Here is a 14,898-nt window from a genome sequence, read left to right on the forward strand (position 1 = left end):
ACATTCACCATGTAAATGCTGGGAATATCTGCCAAAACACTGGTGGCAGGGTGTCCATCCAGCGGCACAGCTGGGTACAGCAATGGTGCTGCCAGTGTGCATAGCATTGATGCTGCTGGCGATGCCACAGACTTTGATGCTGAAACAGGCTTGATTCCATAATTGAAATTGCTGTGAGCAGTAGTGGGTGGGGTGGCTGTGACACAGGCATGCAAGGTTTGACCTCCATTGAAGAGTCGACCATTGACATATGGATCTGAATGTCAGGCACAGGCAAAGGCTGCTCAGGAGCAGCAGGTAACATGTCAAAATGAAGTTGATTTTGTCACTGTCAATGGGTGCTTATTTTGCCATGAACCATATACTGAGCTAGGCCAGATGTCTTAAGTGATGATGCCAGAGTCCCATTTCTGGGGATTGTTATATACATGATAAAAAGTTGTCATTCATGTGAAACTTCACTGCAAAGTTTGCATCTGAAGCAAAGTGCCAAGGGTGAAATATATGAAGCAAAGAGCAATGACAATGACTATGTAACAGTTCCACTGACAAAGTGTCAGGAAAACGCATAGTGTGAAATGTGCCGAGAAACGATGAGTTTTTCCATCAATGTGGAACATTAAGTTTAGGTGTCTGAGTCTGGAAAGTGCAAACGGAATGCCTGGCTGCACTGTTTGATAGAGGATAGAACGGAACTGTCCGTATATGTTAAATCCCATTTTGTGGGCAAAATTGTTGGAATTCAAATGAGGAAAACCGCAGAAAATGATTGTTTGAAGCAAGCATGCTAAACAAAAGACAAAAGTGGGTGCTTTTTAGTGCTAGTTCAGGTTTTTGAATTCATGGGAACGATAAAAGGGTATTTACTGTAGGCATTGACAATAATTAGCCACCAGGTGTTCCAAAAAGAAGTGGCAACATCAGTATTAATTTGTCGCCAAGAACCACCAGATGGGATCAATTGACGAATTCTTGGTGCAAAATGTGTAGTGACCACCATTGTAGCTCATGCAATTTATGATCAGGAACATATTTTGCTACATGAAGGAGTGCAGTTAAAGGCATATGATCAGTCATGAGAAAAAATTTCTGGTTATGTTGATGAAATTTTGTGAGGCCATATATGATGGCTAAGGTTCCTTTTCCAGCTGACTGTAGTTGTCTTGGACCTTGTTCAATGTTTTAGGTGTGAATGCTGTGTGGTGTTCAGTGTTTCCAACATTGTGAGATAAAACCATCCCAATTCCATGTGAAGATGTATCAACTGCAAGCACTGATGGTCTGTGCATATCATAATGGATAAGACAGGAGTGAGTGAGCAATGCATTTTTCAACTTCTGAAATGATTGTTCACATTCCCCAGTCCATTGGAAAGGAAAATTTTTGTGTCAGAGGTAATGAAAAAGAGCAGCAATTTGTGCTATGTTTGAAATCAATTTAATGAAGTAAATAAATTTTCCTAGAACAGCTTGTAGTGTACAAACATTTTTAGGGAAAAGTAATTTCCAGATGGCCTCTAAGTGCTTAGTTGAGGGATTAGTACCATAGGCATCAATGACATGTCCCAAATATTCAGTTTCTGAAGTGAAGAATGAATATTTCTACAGATGCCCCTGAGTCCTGCATTGGTTAAAATACGAAAAAGATAATTTTAGAGATGCTGTTCTGGTGTTTGTCTGGACACAATGATGCATCCACGTAATTTGAATAGGATGGAACTTTTGGCATCACATGTTTGAGAAAATGTGGAAACAACACAGGAGCAGATGCACTTTGAAAGCGAAGGTGGTGGAACTGCCAAAAGCCAAAGTGTGAATTGATCACTAGAAATTTCTTTGTTTCATTATCCAGCAGAAGTTGAGGGTAAGCATCTGCTAAATCAGTTCTGGCAGAGAATCATCATCCTGCTAGGCAATCCATAACCTCCACACTACAGAGTAGTGGCAAAGAATCAATAACCGTCTGAGCATGTTTCTTTAAGGTCTGTGGGAAGTCAGATTGCTCCATTCGATTTTCAAGTGATGATGATAGGAGTTGCCCGTTGGCTTGCAGAAAAGTGTTACAAGACACCAAATTTTTCCTATCTGTTGAGTTCAGCAGTAACTTCATCATGAATAGTGTTATGTACTAAAAGTGCATAGTAAAAAATTGGTTGAGCATTGTCTTTGAACTTGAAAATTCTTTGTGTGTTCCATTGCACCATTAAATGTAGTTATTAGTCACACAGCTGCTGAATACTGACATGGAAACTTGAGAAGTGATAGCAAGCACATTATCTTGAATATCCAGATCAAATGAATCAAAAGCATCCACAACAAAATTTTTGTGACTAGACCATGATTTACCCACCATGACTGTCACTGATGTGCTCATCCTGAGAACAAGATACTTTAGACATTGTAGGCTTTAAGATGTAGATGTGATTTCTGTAGTGTAGGGTGTCCTAATTGCTTGTATGTATTCTGATTAATTAATGTAACTAAGCACCAACATCTAACTGAAATGGCATGGTTTAATTGCAAATCTGTAAAGATATGAACAGTTTGTGACTAGTCCACTGAATATGACTGTCAGTTCCAAATTTTGGATAACTGCCATTATCTTAATTGTGATTGACTGACATTGTGGTGTTTGTCCATTTGAGGAGAGCTGATGCGACTGAGCAAAGTTTTCCTTCCCCCCCCCCCCCCCCTCTCTCTCTCTCTCTCTCTCTCTCTGTGTGTGTGTGTGTGTGTGTGTGTGTGTGTGTGTAGCTTTGCGATTCTTGCACTTGCATTTATTGTTACTGTGAGTATTGCCAGGAGAAGTGGGTGGAACTTGGAATGTGAGATCATATTGATTTCCATTATCTCAAGTTAAAGACCTATGCGGGACAGGAATTACATTGTGGTTTGTGGTTTTTTTTTAAGTACACTTTCTATGTGTGTGCCCTGACTTGCGGTAGTGTCATCATTACATTTTGTGGAAGAAGCAATATATGAAGTTGTGCATTACATAATACTTAACACAAGATTTCAGAACTTGTGAATTTGTAGATGAACAGGCTGGTTGCCTCATGTGCTTTATGTGCCACTGTTTGTGGCTGTTGTCACCATGAACCATGGAGAACTGCACCTGCTCAGAACTGTCCATGGTCAGTGTTGAAACAACAGGTACCATTAAGTCTAGTTCTATGAAGTCTTGCACTTCTTGAGATTCATTCACTTTCATTACATCAGTGAGAACAGTTTGTGATGCAATATCTCACCTCATATTCTATTACCATTCAGATTCAGAATCACTGCACTGCAAAGCTCTTCATCTTCAGTAGAAGCTCCACAAGTGCAGTTAAATCTACAGTTTCTCTTCATGCCCTTGGGGTCTGTGATCCATTCCTTGTAAGTTTAATTGTTATGATGACATGCATGAAAAAATTTGGAATGGGCAGCAGCTACAGGAATATGAGCATCAAAAAATTCGTCTAATTTCTGAACAACTTTCTCATAGGGTAGGGTGTGGGGCTCAAACTGGAGGAACAGCGTACAACATAGCCTGAAAATTGACACTCCTACCCAAGAAAAAAGGAAAGGACATTGTGAATCACCTGATATTTGGTATCCTGAGAAGTGCTGCTCAAGTTGAAGCTTGTACTCCATCCAATCCCTGTGTTTTGCATCAAAGGAACAGAAGGAAGGAGGCAGCATTGGGCCTGCAGAATTTGTGCATCAGTCACTGTTGGCAACAGGCTTGTTGTGCATACTGCAGTTGGGTAACAATATTTTAATCTCACTGAGATTCCAATATCTGAAAGTGGAACTTGGTGAGCAGTATCTTAAGAAGACACACTGATGGATACATTGGTACAAAGTGAATGGAAACAATAGTGGCATCCTATGGTGCCATCCATAGCAACAGCCATAGGAATTCAATGAACCCTATAGTTAATGTGACTTATGGTGATAACTATGGGTATCTCATCTAAGAGCTACATCTTCATCCAATAATTGGGCAGCACACAGTGCGCTATGTATGGTTGACATAGATACTGTTGATACAGCACTTCACATGTTAAAAGAGATTTATATCGAAGTATACAAATATCAAAAGAAAATTGTCTTGATTATTTCTAGTGATGTGTGCCACATCCAAGGAGTGGGAAGTTTCCTGACCAGTAGAAGAGAGATTTCATCCATCCTGTTTCTATGTGTTTTATGCAAATGTAATATGTAAAGTACCAGAACACTGCATACTGCTTCAACCATTAGAGACATTGTGTTTGCATGACCAACTAATTCAATGTCAACTTAATTATTTACATTTACTTGCAGATTTCAGTCAAAAGGAATGGACATTGGCGTCACAGATGATTCATTAAACGGTGTTCCATATGAGGAATCTTCAAGTTCCAGTGAGGAGGAAGAAGAAGAATCAGGAAAGGAAGGCACCAAAGATTTGATTCGTGCAAGTAGGAAGCAGAGAGAGAGACCTGTTAGTTTTAGTAAAATGGGAGACATAAAATGCAGGTAAATATTGTGGGCTCATTGCTGACAATATTAACAGCAGTTGTTTCATGTAAGTTTAGGTATGATCTGTTGCAATTTTAATGTGGACCATTATCCCAGGTAAGACAACAACTTGTTAGATTCATATTCAAGTTAAATAAATACTATTGGTTGCTTACAGAATATCATGTGAACATTCTTATTATAATATGTATTTATAGCGGTATAATTCATTCTATTTTTGATGAAATCTGGAATAAAAGTTAAAATGTATGTGGTGTTAATGTGCAGGTGGACTGAAGTTTTAATTTAATAACCCAAGAGTCATATAATTATCAAAATAATTATGATACATAGTTCTATCTTCTAAGAGCACAATCTGACATCAAAACCTGATTTTAATAGTTATTTCTACTTATTCCAGAAGCTTATAGTGAGAATATAGATATAATAGAAACTAAACCACATTTGGGATTGAACTGTGGCCTTCCACTCCAAGAACATGCTTTATCTGTCACCATCTCGTATATTATGATAACAATGGCAAATAAATCTGTGTTTCAAAAAGCAGTTGGTTGAGTCTGACAGAAGCAATGATTTAATGATGGAGCATATGGATTGGGACTTCAAACTGAACTTTTAAGTCTGAATTAACTGGCAGTCCTGCTGGGGTGATAAAATGGCTGCACAGGGCAGTGAGACAAGTAACTTACTGTATTTGAAGCAGTTAAAAGTTATAAAATATCAACACTTCAACATTAAAATTTAAATAGTATTAGACTTCTAAATCTTCCTCAAAAAATAAAGAAAAGAAGTGTGACAGTGTGTTACATAGAACAACATGTAAAAATACATAAGTAGAGCAAATAGACAATCAAACTGAGAAGATTAACAGTTCATTTGGGAAGGTAGAATAACATGATTGAATTGTACTCTGGAAATGATGTTTATTCACAAAAAAAAATGTTTAATGATTGTGGTAAGAGTATTTGTAAAACAGCCTTTGTGATTACTCATAAATTAATGAGACCACATTTCAGGAAGGACCTTATCTTGCAAAACAGCACCAGTATCTTGCTGTGAGAGCAAATGGACCCATTTGAAACAGGATAAAAGGGTAGCATCTACTTACCAATTTCTCAAACATAAACAACTGAAAAAGGAAGTGTAGAGTGAATATGTGCTGCAAGTAAAAAACAGCTGTTGTCAATCAATTTACATCATTGAGCTGGTAATCAAAATGTTGATCACAATGTAACTCACTCTTTCTTTAGTGAGTGGCAAGTTTAAAAAAATATTAATGTAGGTCATATTCATAGCTTATATTACAATTTTGAATAGTATTATTCTGTTTGAACTGTGGTGGATTATTTAGATAAAAATTCATTAGAGAAGATGTATATTGTGAAACTGATCTATTACTCTTTAAAGAGATATCTGCAAGATCATCGTGAAAGAGCACCACAAATTATTACACAATGCCTTTGTATAATGAGAACTTTACTTCTAAAAGATGAATGTCTGCAATATTTTCATACACTATTTGGTCAAAAGTATATGGACAGCTATTAGTGGACACTAACCAGGGGTGTTTGCATCTTTCACATTTATGATGGGTTGAAGTCTGCTGGGGGCAATTTCAGTGAGGCATCTAAATGTCTGTGCATGAATGACAGCCCATTCTTCTTCAAGAGCCAAAACAAGAGAAGGTAGTGACATTGGACACTGGGGTTTGGAGTGAAGTCATCATTCTAATTAATATTCCATTGGGTTCAGGTCAGGACTCTTGGCAGGCCAGTCCATTTCTGGAATGTTACTGTCTGCAAACCATTGCCTCACAGACGCTGCTTTATGATAGGATGTATAGTCATGATGATGCAATCAGTTATCATGTTGAACTATTGCACTGCTATATGCTGTACACAGTGCTGTGAAATGTGTGCAATAAGGGGTCCACAACCTAACCACAGTAAACGCCCCATACTGTAACACCACTAAAAATTATGGCAGTTGATGCTCTTCAGGCATTCATCAACCCCAAATTCTTATATTGGTTTGCCACAGGTTTAGAGTGATTCATTACTCCAGATTGCTCATTTCCAGTCATCCACTGCTTTTGGTGTTGCTCTTTACACCATCTCAAGCATTGTTTAACATTGGCTATAGAAGTGTGAGGCTTATGAGGGGCTGCTCGACTATAGGCTGTTTTCCTATGTTAAAAATATGATTTGAATTATTGTTATTCAGAGTGATATAAGATTTAAATTGCATTTACAGTCAATATTCTTACAAAATATCTCTTATTTCTGTGTAATTAAACCTTAAAAAATCATTAAATATTAAGATTTGATCATGTGATCAAAAACACTCTGTTATTGGCTGACACATTGGAAAATGCATTTAGAACAGTAGAAAGAATTATGTAAATGCTGATATTGGAAACCTTATGAAAATTGATGCATTTATGCTCTACTCATTTAGACCAGCTATATGTACAAGGACAGACATTCTTTTCCCTGCTCCCTGCATCATCATTAAACCCACTCAAAACTAAGGAACTGTGGAACATTTGTAAATGGTTCTGTATTTTATATATGAATTGTTGACTACTGGTCATGAACTACAACCCAAAGCACAGTAAAATTATTCTTGACAAATTTTAATGCTGAATTCTGCTGTACAAGATATTCAGCAGATGGAGGGCAAGAAGCATGGACTCTGTGGTGCAACATATGGCACTTGTAACTATGGAGTAAAAGAACACAGGTTCAAATCCTGCAAGGGTCATACATTTTTAAATGTTTTATATGAAATATGAGAATAGCATTAGCAAGAACTCATTGTAGCAGTTGTTTCGATGGTGGAGTGTATTGTATGTAGCTTCACATTAATCAGAGTCTGAGAAATGAACAACTTTGCTTGCAAACAATTACCTTTTTTGGAAAGTATTACTACTAATGAAGACATCAACATGCTTCCACAGTACAATGAGGTGTAGGACAATAACTTTTGTTGAGAAATATAAAGTGTTTACAACATGCAGCTAACACAAATATAAGGGCTGTGTTGTTTGTGAGTGTAAACTAATGTCGGTGTCTGAAGCAGACATAACTTCATCTTATGTAAGATGATTAAACTTCAAAAGCTGAAACAATAAGGATGCTATCTGGACAGTATGAAGATAACAAATAACAATGTTTCTAATAAAGTAAAAAGTGTGTGGTCACATTAACTAGAAAATATTGTTTTGAACATAACATGTGTGATCAGCTTTTGCAAATGTAAGCGCATGTAAATGTGAAGGAAAACAATAATACTCCGTTTCTAATCGGTCTACAAGTTTTGTAATTGTGATGTGACTTTCATATGAAAGTACTGTTGATTTGTTTTATAAAAGTTAAAATACTGGTGCACACCAAATTAGAACCAAGGACCTCTGCATGTCATTTTTCACTATTTGATAGTCCACCACTCAACCAACTGAGGTACCAATGATGTGCAAAAGAAGTGGCTATAATAATAATTTTTACTAACAGTTTAATTTTGTTGAATGATGTTATCCTTCTTTGTGAAAGTGGGAAAGTGCATCTTGGAGGTAAATTAATGTTTACTTCAGAGTTCAAGACATTTTTAATTAAGAAAGAGAACTTAGGCATCAATGTGGTGGCATTTTGCCTGTGCAGTGCAACAAATTTTTACACATCTTCTCATTCTCTGAAATGCTCGAAAACAATTTTTCAAGAGTTTTATGGATGTGTTAGTACATCTTCTGAAATATAAATTCCAAAACAAAACATCTCCATGAATAAGCTTTATGACAGCAGAAGCTACAAGCTAGTCAGTGACATCACAGTCTTCACATGACTTGAATGGAGCATTTTAGCAGGCTTTCAGATTATTTAAATTTAATTTCTGTTTTTATAAAAGAATACTGAAATTCAAGAAGGAAAAAGTGTGTTATGAGCATAAAATAACATAATTAACCATTTAAGGCAGTTTCCAAAAAACAGTCAAATAGCCTACTGTAACCCATTCTTCTTAACTCCGTAGGCACAGTCATTGTGCTAGCTGGACTTTGCAACTCATGAGTGACTCGTTCCACTGATTTCATATGATTTTTTATAACCATCCTCCATAATCCTTGATGGTCCCTGTCCATCATTATATCAGGTCTTCTGGTCTTGGGTTAGCTGTGGTTGATCCTTAGTGTTACCATTTCACTATCACATTACACTTCACAGTGAGACAACTACCTTGTCAGTTTCACCTACCTACAAAAATATCTCTGAATTATATATTTGAAAGATCTTTCCCTTCTGTTGCTATAAAAATTTCCACTGAGCTCCATACACACATTAGGTTTTCAATGTTTTCTGGAAGTTAACATTTCTCATAATTTTTTCTGACTTTCACATTTACATTTGCTGTTTTAGCTAAAATAGATTTGGCATTACTGACATAAAAAATTCATTATTACTGAATTCAAAACATAACACAACAAATTTTCTCATAAAGTTTTAGTTAACTTTGGCTTGCATCCCCTTATACTCTACTGGTATCTATCACCACTCAAAAATTCCTGTTATTGGCATACTACATGTTTATGTATACCTGAAGATAGTGGAGGATGATTGTCTTTTTCTTCTTATGAAATAAAGACAGAATAATCAGAGAAGAGAGTGGCACCAGAAAATAAGAATGAAATCACACAGCTCAGGGACGCATTACTTGCAACATAATGTATTCACTAAAGAGCAGTGAACCTCGTACCTATTCATTGTCTGCAGTTACAGTGCCCCCTCTTTCCCCTCTAGGTTTGCATCATTGTGTCAAATTCCACATCTACTTTTCAAAACTTCTGACATTCCACTGCAAAACACAACAAAACTACATAACATTTGATATTTTCAACAACAATACCTTTAACCATTGCAAGCACACTAAAGTTTATTTTACACCTACCTTGAAAAATACCTACTGTACATTGCACTGAAAATCACTTTTTGCAAACTGTATTTCTGTGTCAACTTCAAACAATTTGGACATAGCTGCTGCTGGTAACTTAGCAACAGGCTTCTTTAATTTAGCAACTCGCACCTTATTTACCCTTTCATATTTCATGTTAACATTACTTACACTAACTTTTATTAATTACTTCTCATGCACCTTAGTATTACATTCCATTTCAAATCGACACTCATCCTCACTGTCACCTACTTTGTCAGAAGTTCTGTTTCAACATCATCAAAAGTATCAATATTTACAGCAACAACCTTCTGCTCAATCCCCAGATCTCGAATATCAACACAATTTGATTGATTTGATTCAGTATGATCATTACAAGAACATAACTCAATTACTCCTGACTTATCCTGACAAGAATTAACAAATTCGACTTCCATCTCCTTATTACATAATTTTTCTATCTCATCTTCACTATCTCTCAGATTTTGAATCCAAGCGTCCAGTGATGATCCCCTGTTCATACACTTTTCATCTACCCTATTTTTGAAACATTTTTTCACTGAGTCTGTCTTCTTGTCCAAATGTGATTTTAAGCTAATAATTTCATTCTTAAAAATTATTTTTAACTCCTGAACTTAACTTTTTTTTTTCAAATTATGTTCCAAAAATATTTTTTTTACTAATGAAAAACTTCCTATAATGAATGACATTACCTACAGACATATAAAGACAGCTTTTAAGGGTCAAAATAACAAGTTACAAAATTTTGGAGATCACTAGTAATAAAATCCTGAGTAAATTCGCACATTGGACTTTGACTAAAATATCCTGAAACTTGAAGACATTTTGTAGTTTCTGTGTAGCTGTGAAGTCTGACCATGTATTTCACAGTTGTTTCCTGTGAACATAAATCTTGAAGGAGCTGGCTGGAACACAGTGGATGCATTTATCTCATACCACTGGTGAGTAATTGGTACTAAGCTGACAAAATGTCATCACTTTCAGTCTCTAATGAAGTAACATCTCATTCTTCTTCACTTTCTGAGCCACTTTTTCAGTGTCAAACTCAAGATTACTACATCCATCCTGTTTTGAAAGCATTGCTTAAACAACAGTACAGGAGATATTCTGAAAGTGTGGTGTCACTGCCAGACACCGCACTTGCTAGGTGGTAGCTTAAATCGGCCGCGGTCCATTAGTACATGTCGGACCTGCGTGTCGCCACTGTGTGATCGCAGACCGAGCGCCACCACATGGCAGGTCTCGAGAGACGTACGAGAACTCGCCCAGTTGTACGACGACATTGCTAGCGACTATACGGACGAAGCCATTTCTCTCATTTGCCGAGAGACAGTTAGAATAGCCTTCAGCTAAGTTAATGGCTACGACTTAGCAAGGCGCCATTAGCCTTAAATAGCTTGTATATAAAGAGTCACTTGTATCGCCACAATCTCCAGATGTCTCATCAAGAACGATGTATACAAGGATGTATTAAAAGTTAAGTATATTCCAAAGATACATATTTTCTTTATCACATTCATTAAGTCTCCTGTTTCAGACCTCACTCCATCCTTCGTGAGTTAGCGCGTGCATCTTGGCCACCTCTTTCAATTAGTGTGCGTAGTGTTGGCAAGTCTGCCGACACTACAGAAAGCATGCATTTTGTTGCTGAGTATCCAAAGCTGCACACAGTAAAAATGATATCTGGTGGCAACCACCTCAACCAAAAAATGACAGCCAGGCCAAAAATGTAGTACCAGATGCTCTGTAGCAGCTAACACTGAACTATCGGTGCTTAGGTGGATATAAGCAGGATTTTATTTTTCCGGTCTTTTCTTAAGTCACCTGAGTATTCTCTGAATTTTAAGTTTATGTCAAAATAACAAAAATGAGACAACTCAGAGTTTTTATTCATTTCTACCCTTAAACCACTGATGTTACTCTTATTACACATATTCTCATTCATTAATTCCATCAACTGTGTCTTTAAGTTCTCATTTACTGATCCTGTCTTCACCTCTTACTTTCTTCACACAATTCCTTTTCGATTACTCTTGATCTATCCTCTTAACTCTTCACATTACAGTAATCAGCAGGTAAATTGACAGGGTGAATTGACATTTTATCTATAACTATATTGTCATTTACTTCAACATGTACAGCTGAATCTTGCCCTTATCTAAGCCCAATTCACCATAAAATTCACTTTGACTTACTACAACTTTTTCCTCTATCAATTTTAGCCCTTCTTCCCTCTATTCATACATACTGTAATTGAAAGATTCACTTTTGATTTTTCTACCCATTCCTCAACATAAACACATCATTTTTCTCTTTGTCATTGATGTTGACCAGATAGTACATCATACCTTGTAACAAAAAACACTTCAACCTGTTGTTTGTTAATGCCCTCTGAATGCCAGTTGCCTGTCAAGTTTGTCATCTGCTAGATAGCTCATTTATCTGCCAGTGCTGACATGAAAGTTTTAGATGCATTCCATGCTGATAGGCTGCTTCCCTCAGAATATAGCACTGTGGGACCTCATCCTCACATTGGCTGAAGATTTTGCATCCAGTATGGTAGTGTTTATTTACTTTTTAGACTGCATAGTTCCATGGTTAGCCTTGTTATTAGTACTATCTGCATTGTCCTATACACACTGCTGTCACAAAAGTGCCACACAGAATGTTTGTCTGTTCTTCACCAGGACTGATATTCACACTTAACTCATTCCATTGTTTTCCTACCATTAACATCAGTGTATGCAATTTCCCCATTTATCCCCAATCACAGTTACACAGTCTGTAGATTTTGTCACACTTCACTGTTATGGTACATTTCTTTATTACATGCTAATGTTCTTTGCCACAGTGTTCATCAGTTTGTAACTTTTGCCACAAGTCACTGTCTTTTAACCATGTGAGTTCTTTAACAAAATGTTTCTACTGCAATGTGCTGCTCACCCATGCCACCAAATGGAACATTTCCGTACATGGCTCTTGGCACTCTCAAAGTTCATCATAGAGTGACTACAGCTGAAAATAGTTCTCAGATGTTGTTCAATTGATGGACACTACAGAGTTTATGCTTTTTAAATGGTCTCTTCCACATTTATTACCACCCTAAATTTTGCAATGACTGGTTCAGTTGTATGCCACTCTGATTACACAGGTAGTAAAACTCTAATATCTCCCCACTTTGTTCTTTGAACAATACAGTTCCAGTGACACAACAGCACTTAAGCTCTGTCCTTGTACTGAGCAGTGGTATGAAAACACAAATAGCGGTACACTTAGAAAAACTGTTCATATTATCAGGTTAATGGACCAACACTTAAATGCTTCACAGTGTTGATTTAGCATTTAAGAAGCATTTGACTGTCTCTGTCTAAAGTTTTGACATGAGATGTTACAACTTTAACAGGCAATCATAATCTTTCTTGTGCACTGTATCTATAGAGGTGTTAGCAATACCATTGTTAGGTGTGGATTTTCACAGATAGGTTGCACATAGATGTTTCGTGGTTGCTAGTGCCTCTGGGACTTTAAGCTACATAGATTTTATGTGTGTGACTGCTGGTAGCAGACTTTGCTACGTGATGTTACATACATGAATGCTAACAGTTGACTGAAGAGTCTGGGTATGCTCAACTATTTAAATATTGGTGTGAAGATATTTCTTGATTTCAGAAACAACATAATGTTTTGAAAAATGATTAGGTTATATTTGACCACCTTGAATGGCTGTATGCTAAGGAAGTAATGAGTTTTATGAAATATATTACAGGTTAGTATATCAAAAAGTTTGGAGAACAATATTATGCATCCATGTTTGGAATACCCTAATTACAAATATGGATTCCATCTTGAAAGTTATTTTACATTATCATAAGTTATGCAAAATCTTAATCAGTGGCTTAATGAAGTATGCCATCCTGTTAATAAAAGATTCTATAAAGATTATGCAAAAGAACTTGCTCCCCTTCTAGCAGCAATTTATCATAGATTGCTTGAGCATTGAAAGGTACCTAATGACTGGGAAAGGGCACAGATCATACCTGTTTTTAAGAAAGGGCATAAGACAGATCCACACAATAATAGACCTATATCATTGACGCCAATCTATTGTAGAATTATGGAACATGTTTTATGCTCAAGAATTATGACATTCTTGGAAAATGATGAACAGCTCCTCTACAAAAATCAACATGGCTTCCACAAACAGAGACCCTGTGAAACTCAGCTCGCTCTGTTCCTCCATGAGATCCACAGTGCAGTGGACTACCATGAGATCCACAGTGCAGTGGACTACGGAGCTCAAGCTGATGCCTTGTTCTTTGATTTCAGTAAGGCATTTGACACCATCTCACATTGCCATTTAATGAAAAAAATACGAGCTTATGGAGTATCAGAGCAGACCTGTGATTGGATTCAAGACTTTCTTGCAGACAGAACTCAACATGTCGCTCTTAATGGAACTAAATTGACAGATGAAAAGATAATATCCAGATACCACAGGGAAGTGTGATAGGACCATTGCTGTTCACAATATATATAAATGATCTAGTAGAAAGTGTCAGATGCTCTTTAATGCTATTCGCAGATGATGCAGTTGCTTATACCAAAGTAGCAATGTCAGAAGATAGTAAGAATTTGCAGAATGACCTGCAGAGAATTGATGAATGGCGCAGACTCTGGCTGTTGACCCTGAATGTAAATAAATGTAACATATTGTGCATACATAGGAAAAGAAATCCACTACTGTACAGCTACACTATTGATGACAATCAGTTGGAGACAGTGTCTGCCATAAAATATCTAGGCCTAACTATCCAGAGCAACCTTAAGTGGAATGAAGCAGATAGTGGAAAAGCAGACACAAGACTCAGATTGATTGGAAAAATCTTAAGGAAATGTAATTCATCCGTGAAAGAAGTGGCTTATAAGGTAATTGTTTGCCCAATTCTTGAGTATCATTTAGCTGGTAAGAGAGTGTTACGGAGATGCTAAACAAACTCCACTGGCAGATGTTACAAGAGAGACGTTGTGCACCACAGAAAGATTTCCTATTGAAATTTCGGGACAGCACTTTTCAGGAGGAGTCAGACAACATATTACTTCCCCCCACATACATCTCTTACTGAGCATGAGGAGAAGATTCGAGAAATTAGAGCCAATACAGAGCCTTACCGACAATCATTCTTCCCATGCACTATTCGCGACTGGAACAGGGTTGGAGGGATCAGATAGTGGTACCGAAAGTATCCTCTGCCACACACCATTAGGTGGCTTGCAGAGTATGATGTAGATTATTTCATAAGTTAATTACTTCCAGGTAATTTAAAATTTGCTATTAAAGAGTTGAACTGCCAGCTTTTCAATGATATATGTTACTTTATTCAAATATGCTGATTAGTTCACTAGATATTGCAGATTATGAGCTTATGAGTAT

The 14,898-nt window shown here is 36.9% G+C and overlaps 1 protein-coding gene across 4 annotated transcripts in view; it reads left to right on the top strand.

Annotated features, from left to right (window-relative positions):
- The window catches only part of LOC126248726 (LIM domain and actin-binding protein 1), a 212,605-nt gene that overhangs the window by 142,932 nt on the left and 54,775 nt on the right, over positions 1-14,898 (top strand). For all 4 annotated transcript variants that reach the window (XM_049950041.1, XM_049950043.1, XM_049950044.1 and 1 more), the window contains one exon: positions 4,308-4,502. In XM_049950041.1, the coding sequence (XP_049805998.1) occupies positions 4,308-4,502 (195 nt within the window). The remainder of the gene's footprint in view (positions 1-4,307; positions 4,503-14,898) is intronic.

This window comes from Schistocerca nitens, chromosome 3 (genome assembly GCF_023898315.1).
Source record: "Schistocerca nitens isolate TAMUIC-IGC-003100 chromosome 3, iqSchNite1.1, whole genome shotgun sequence".
In the NCBI taxonomy this organism is placed as follows: Eukaryota; Metazoa; Arthropoda; class Insecta; order Orthoptera; family Acrididae; genus Schistocerca; species Schistocerca nitens.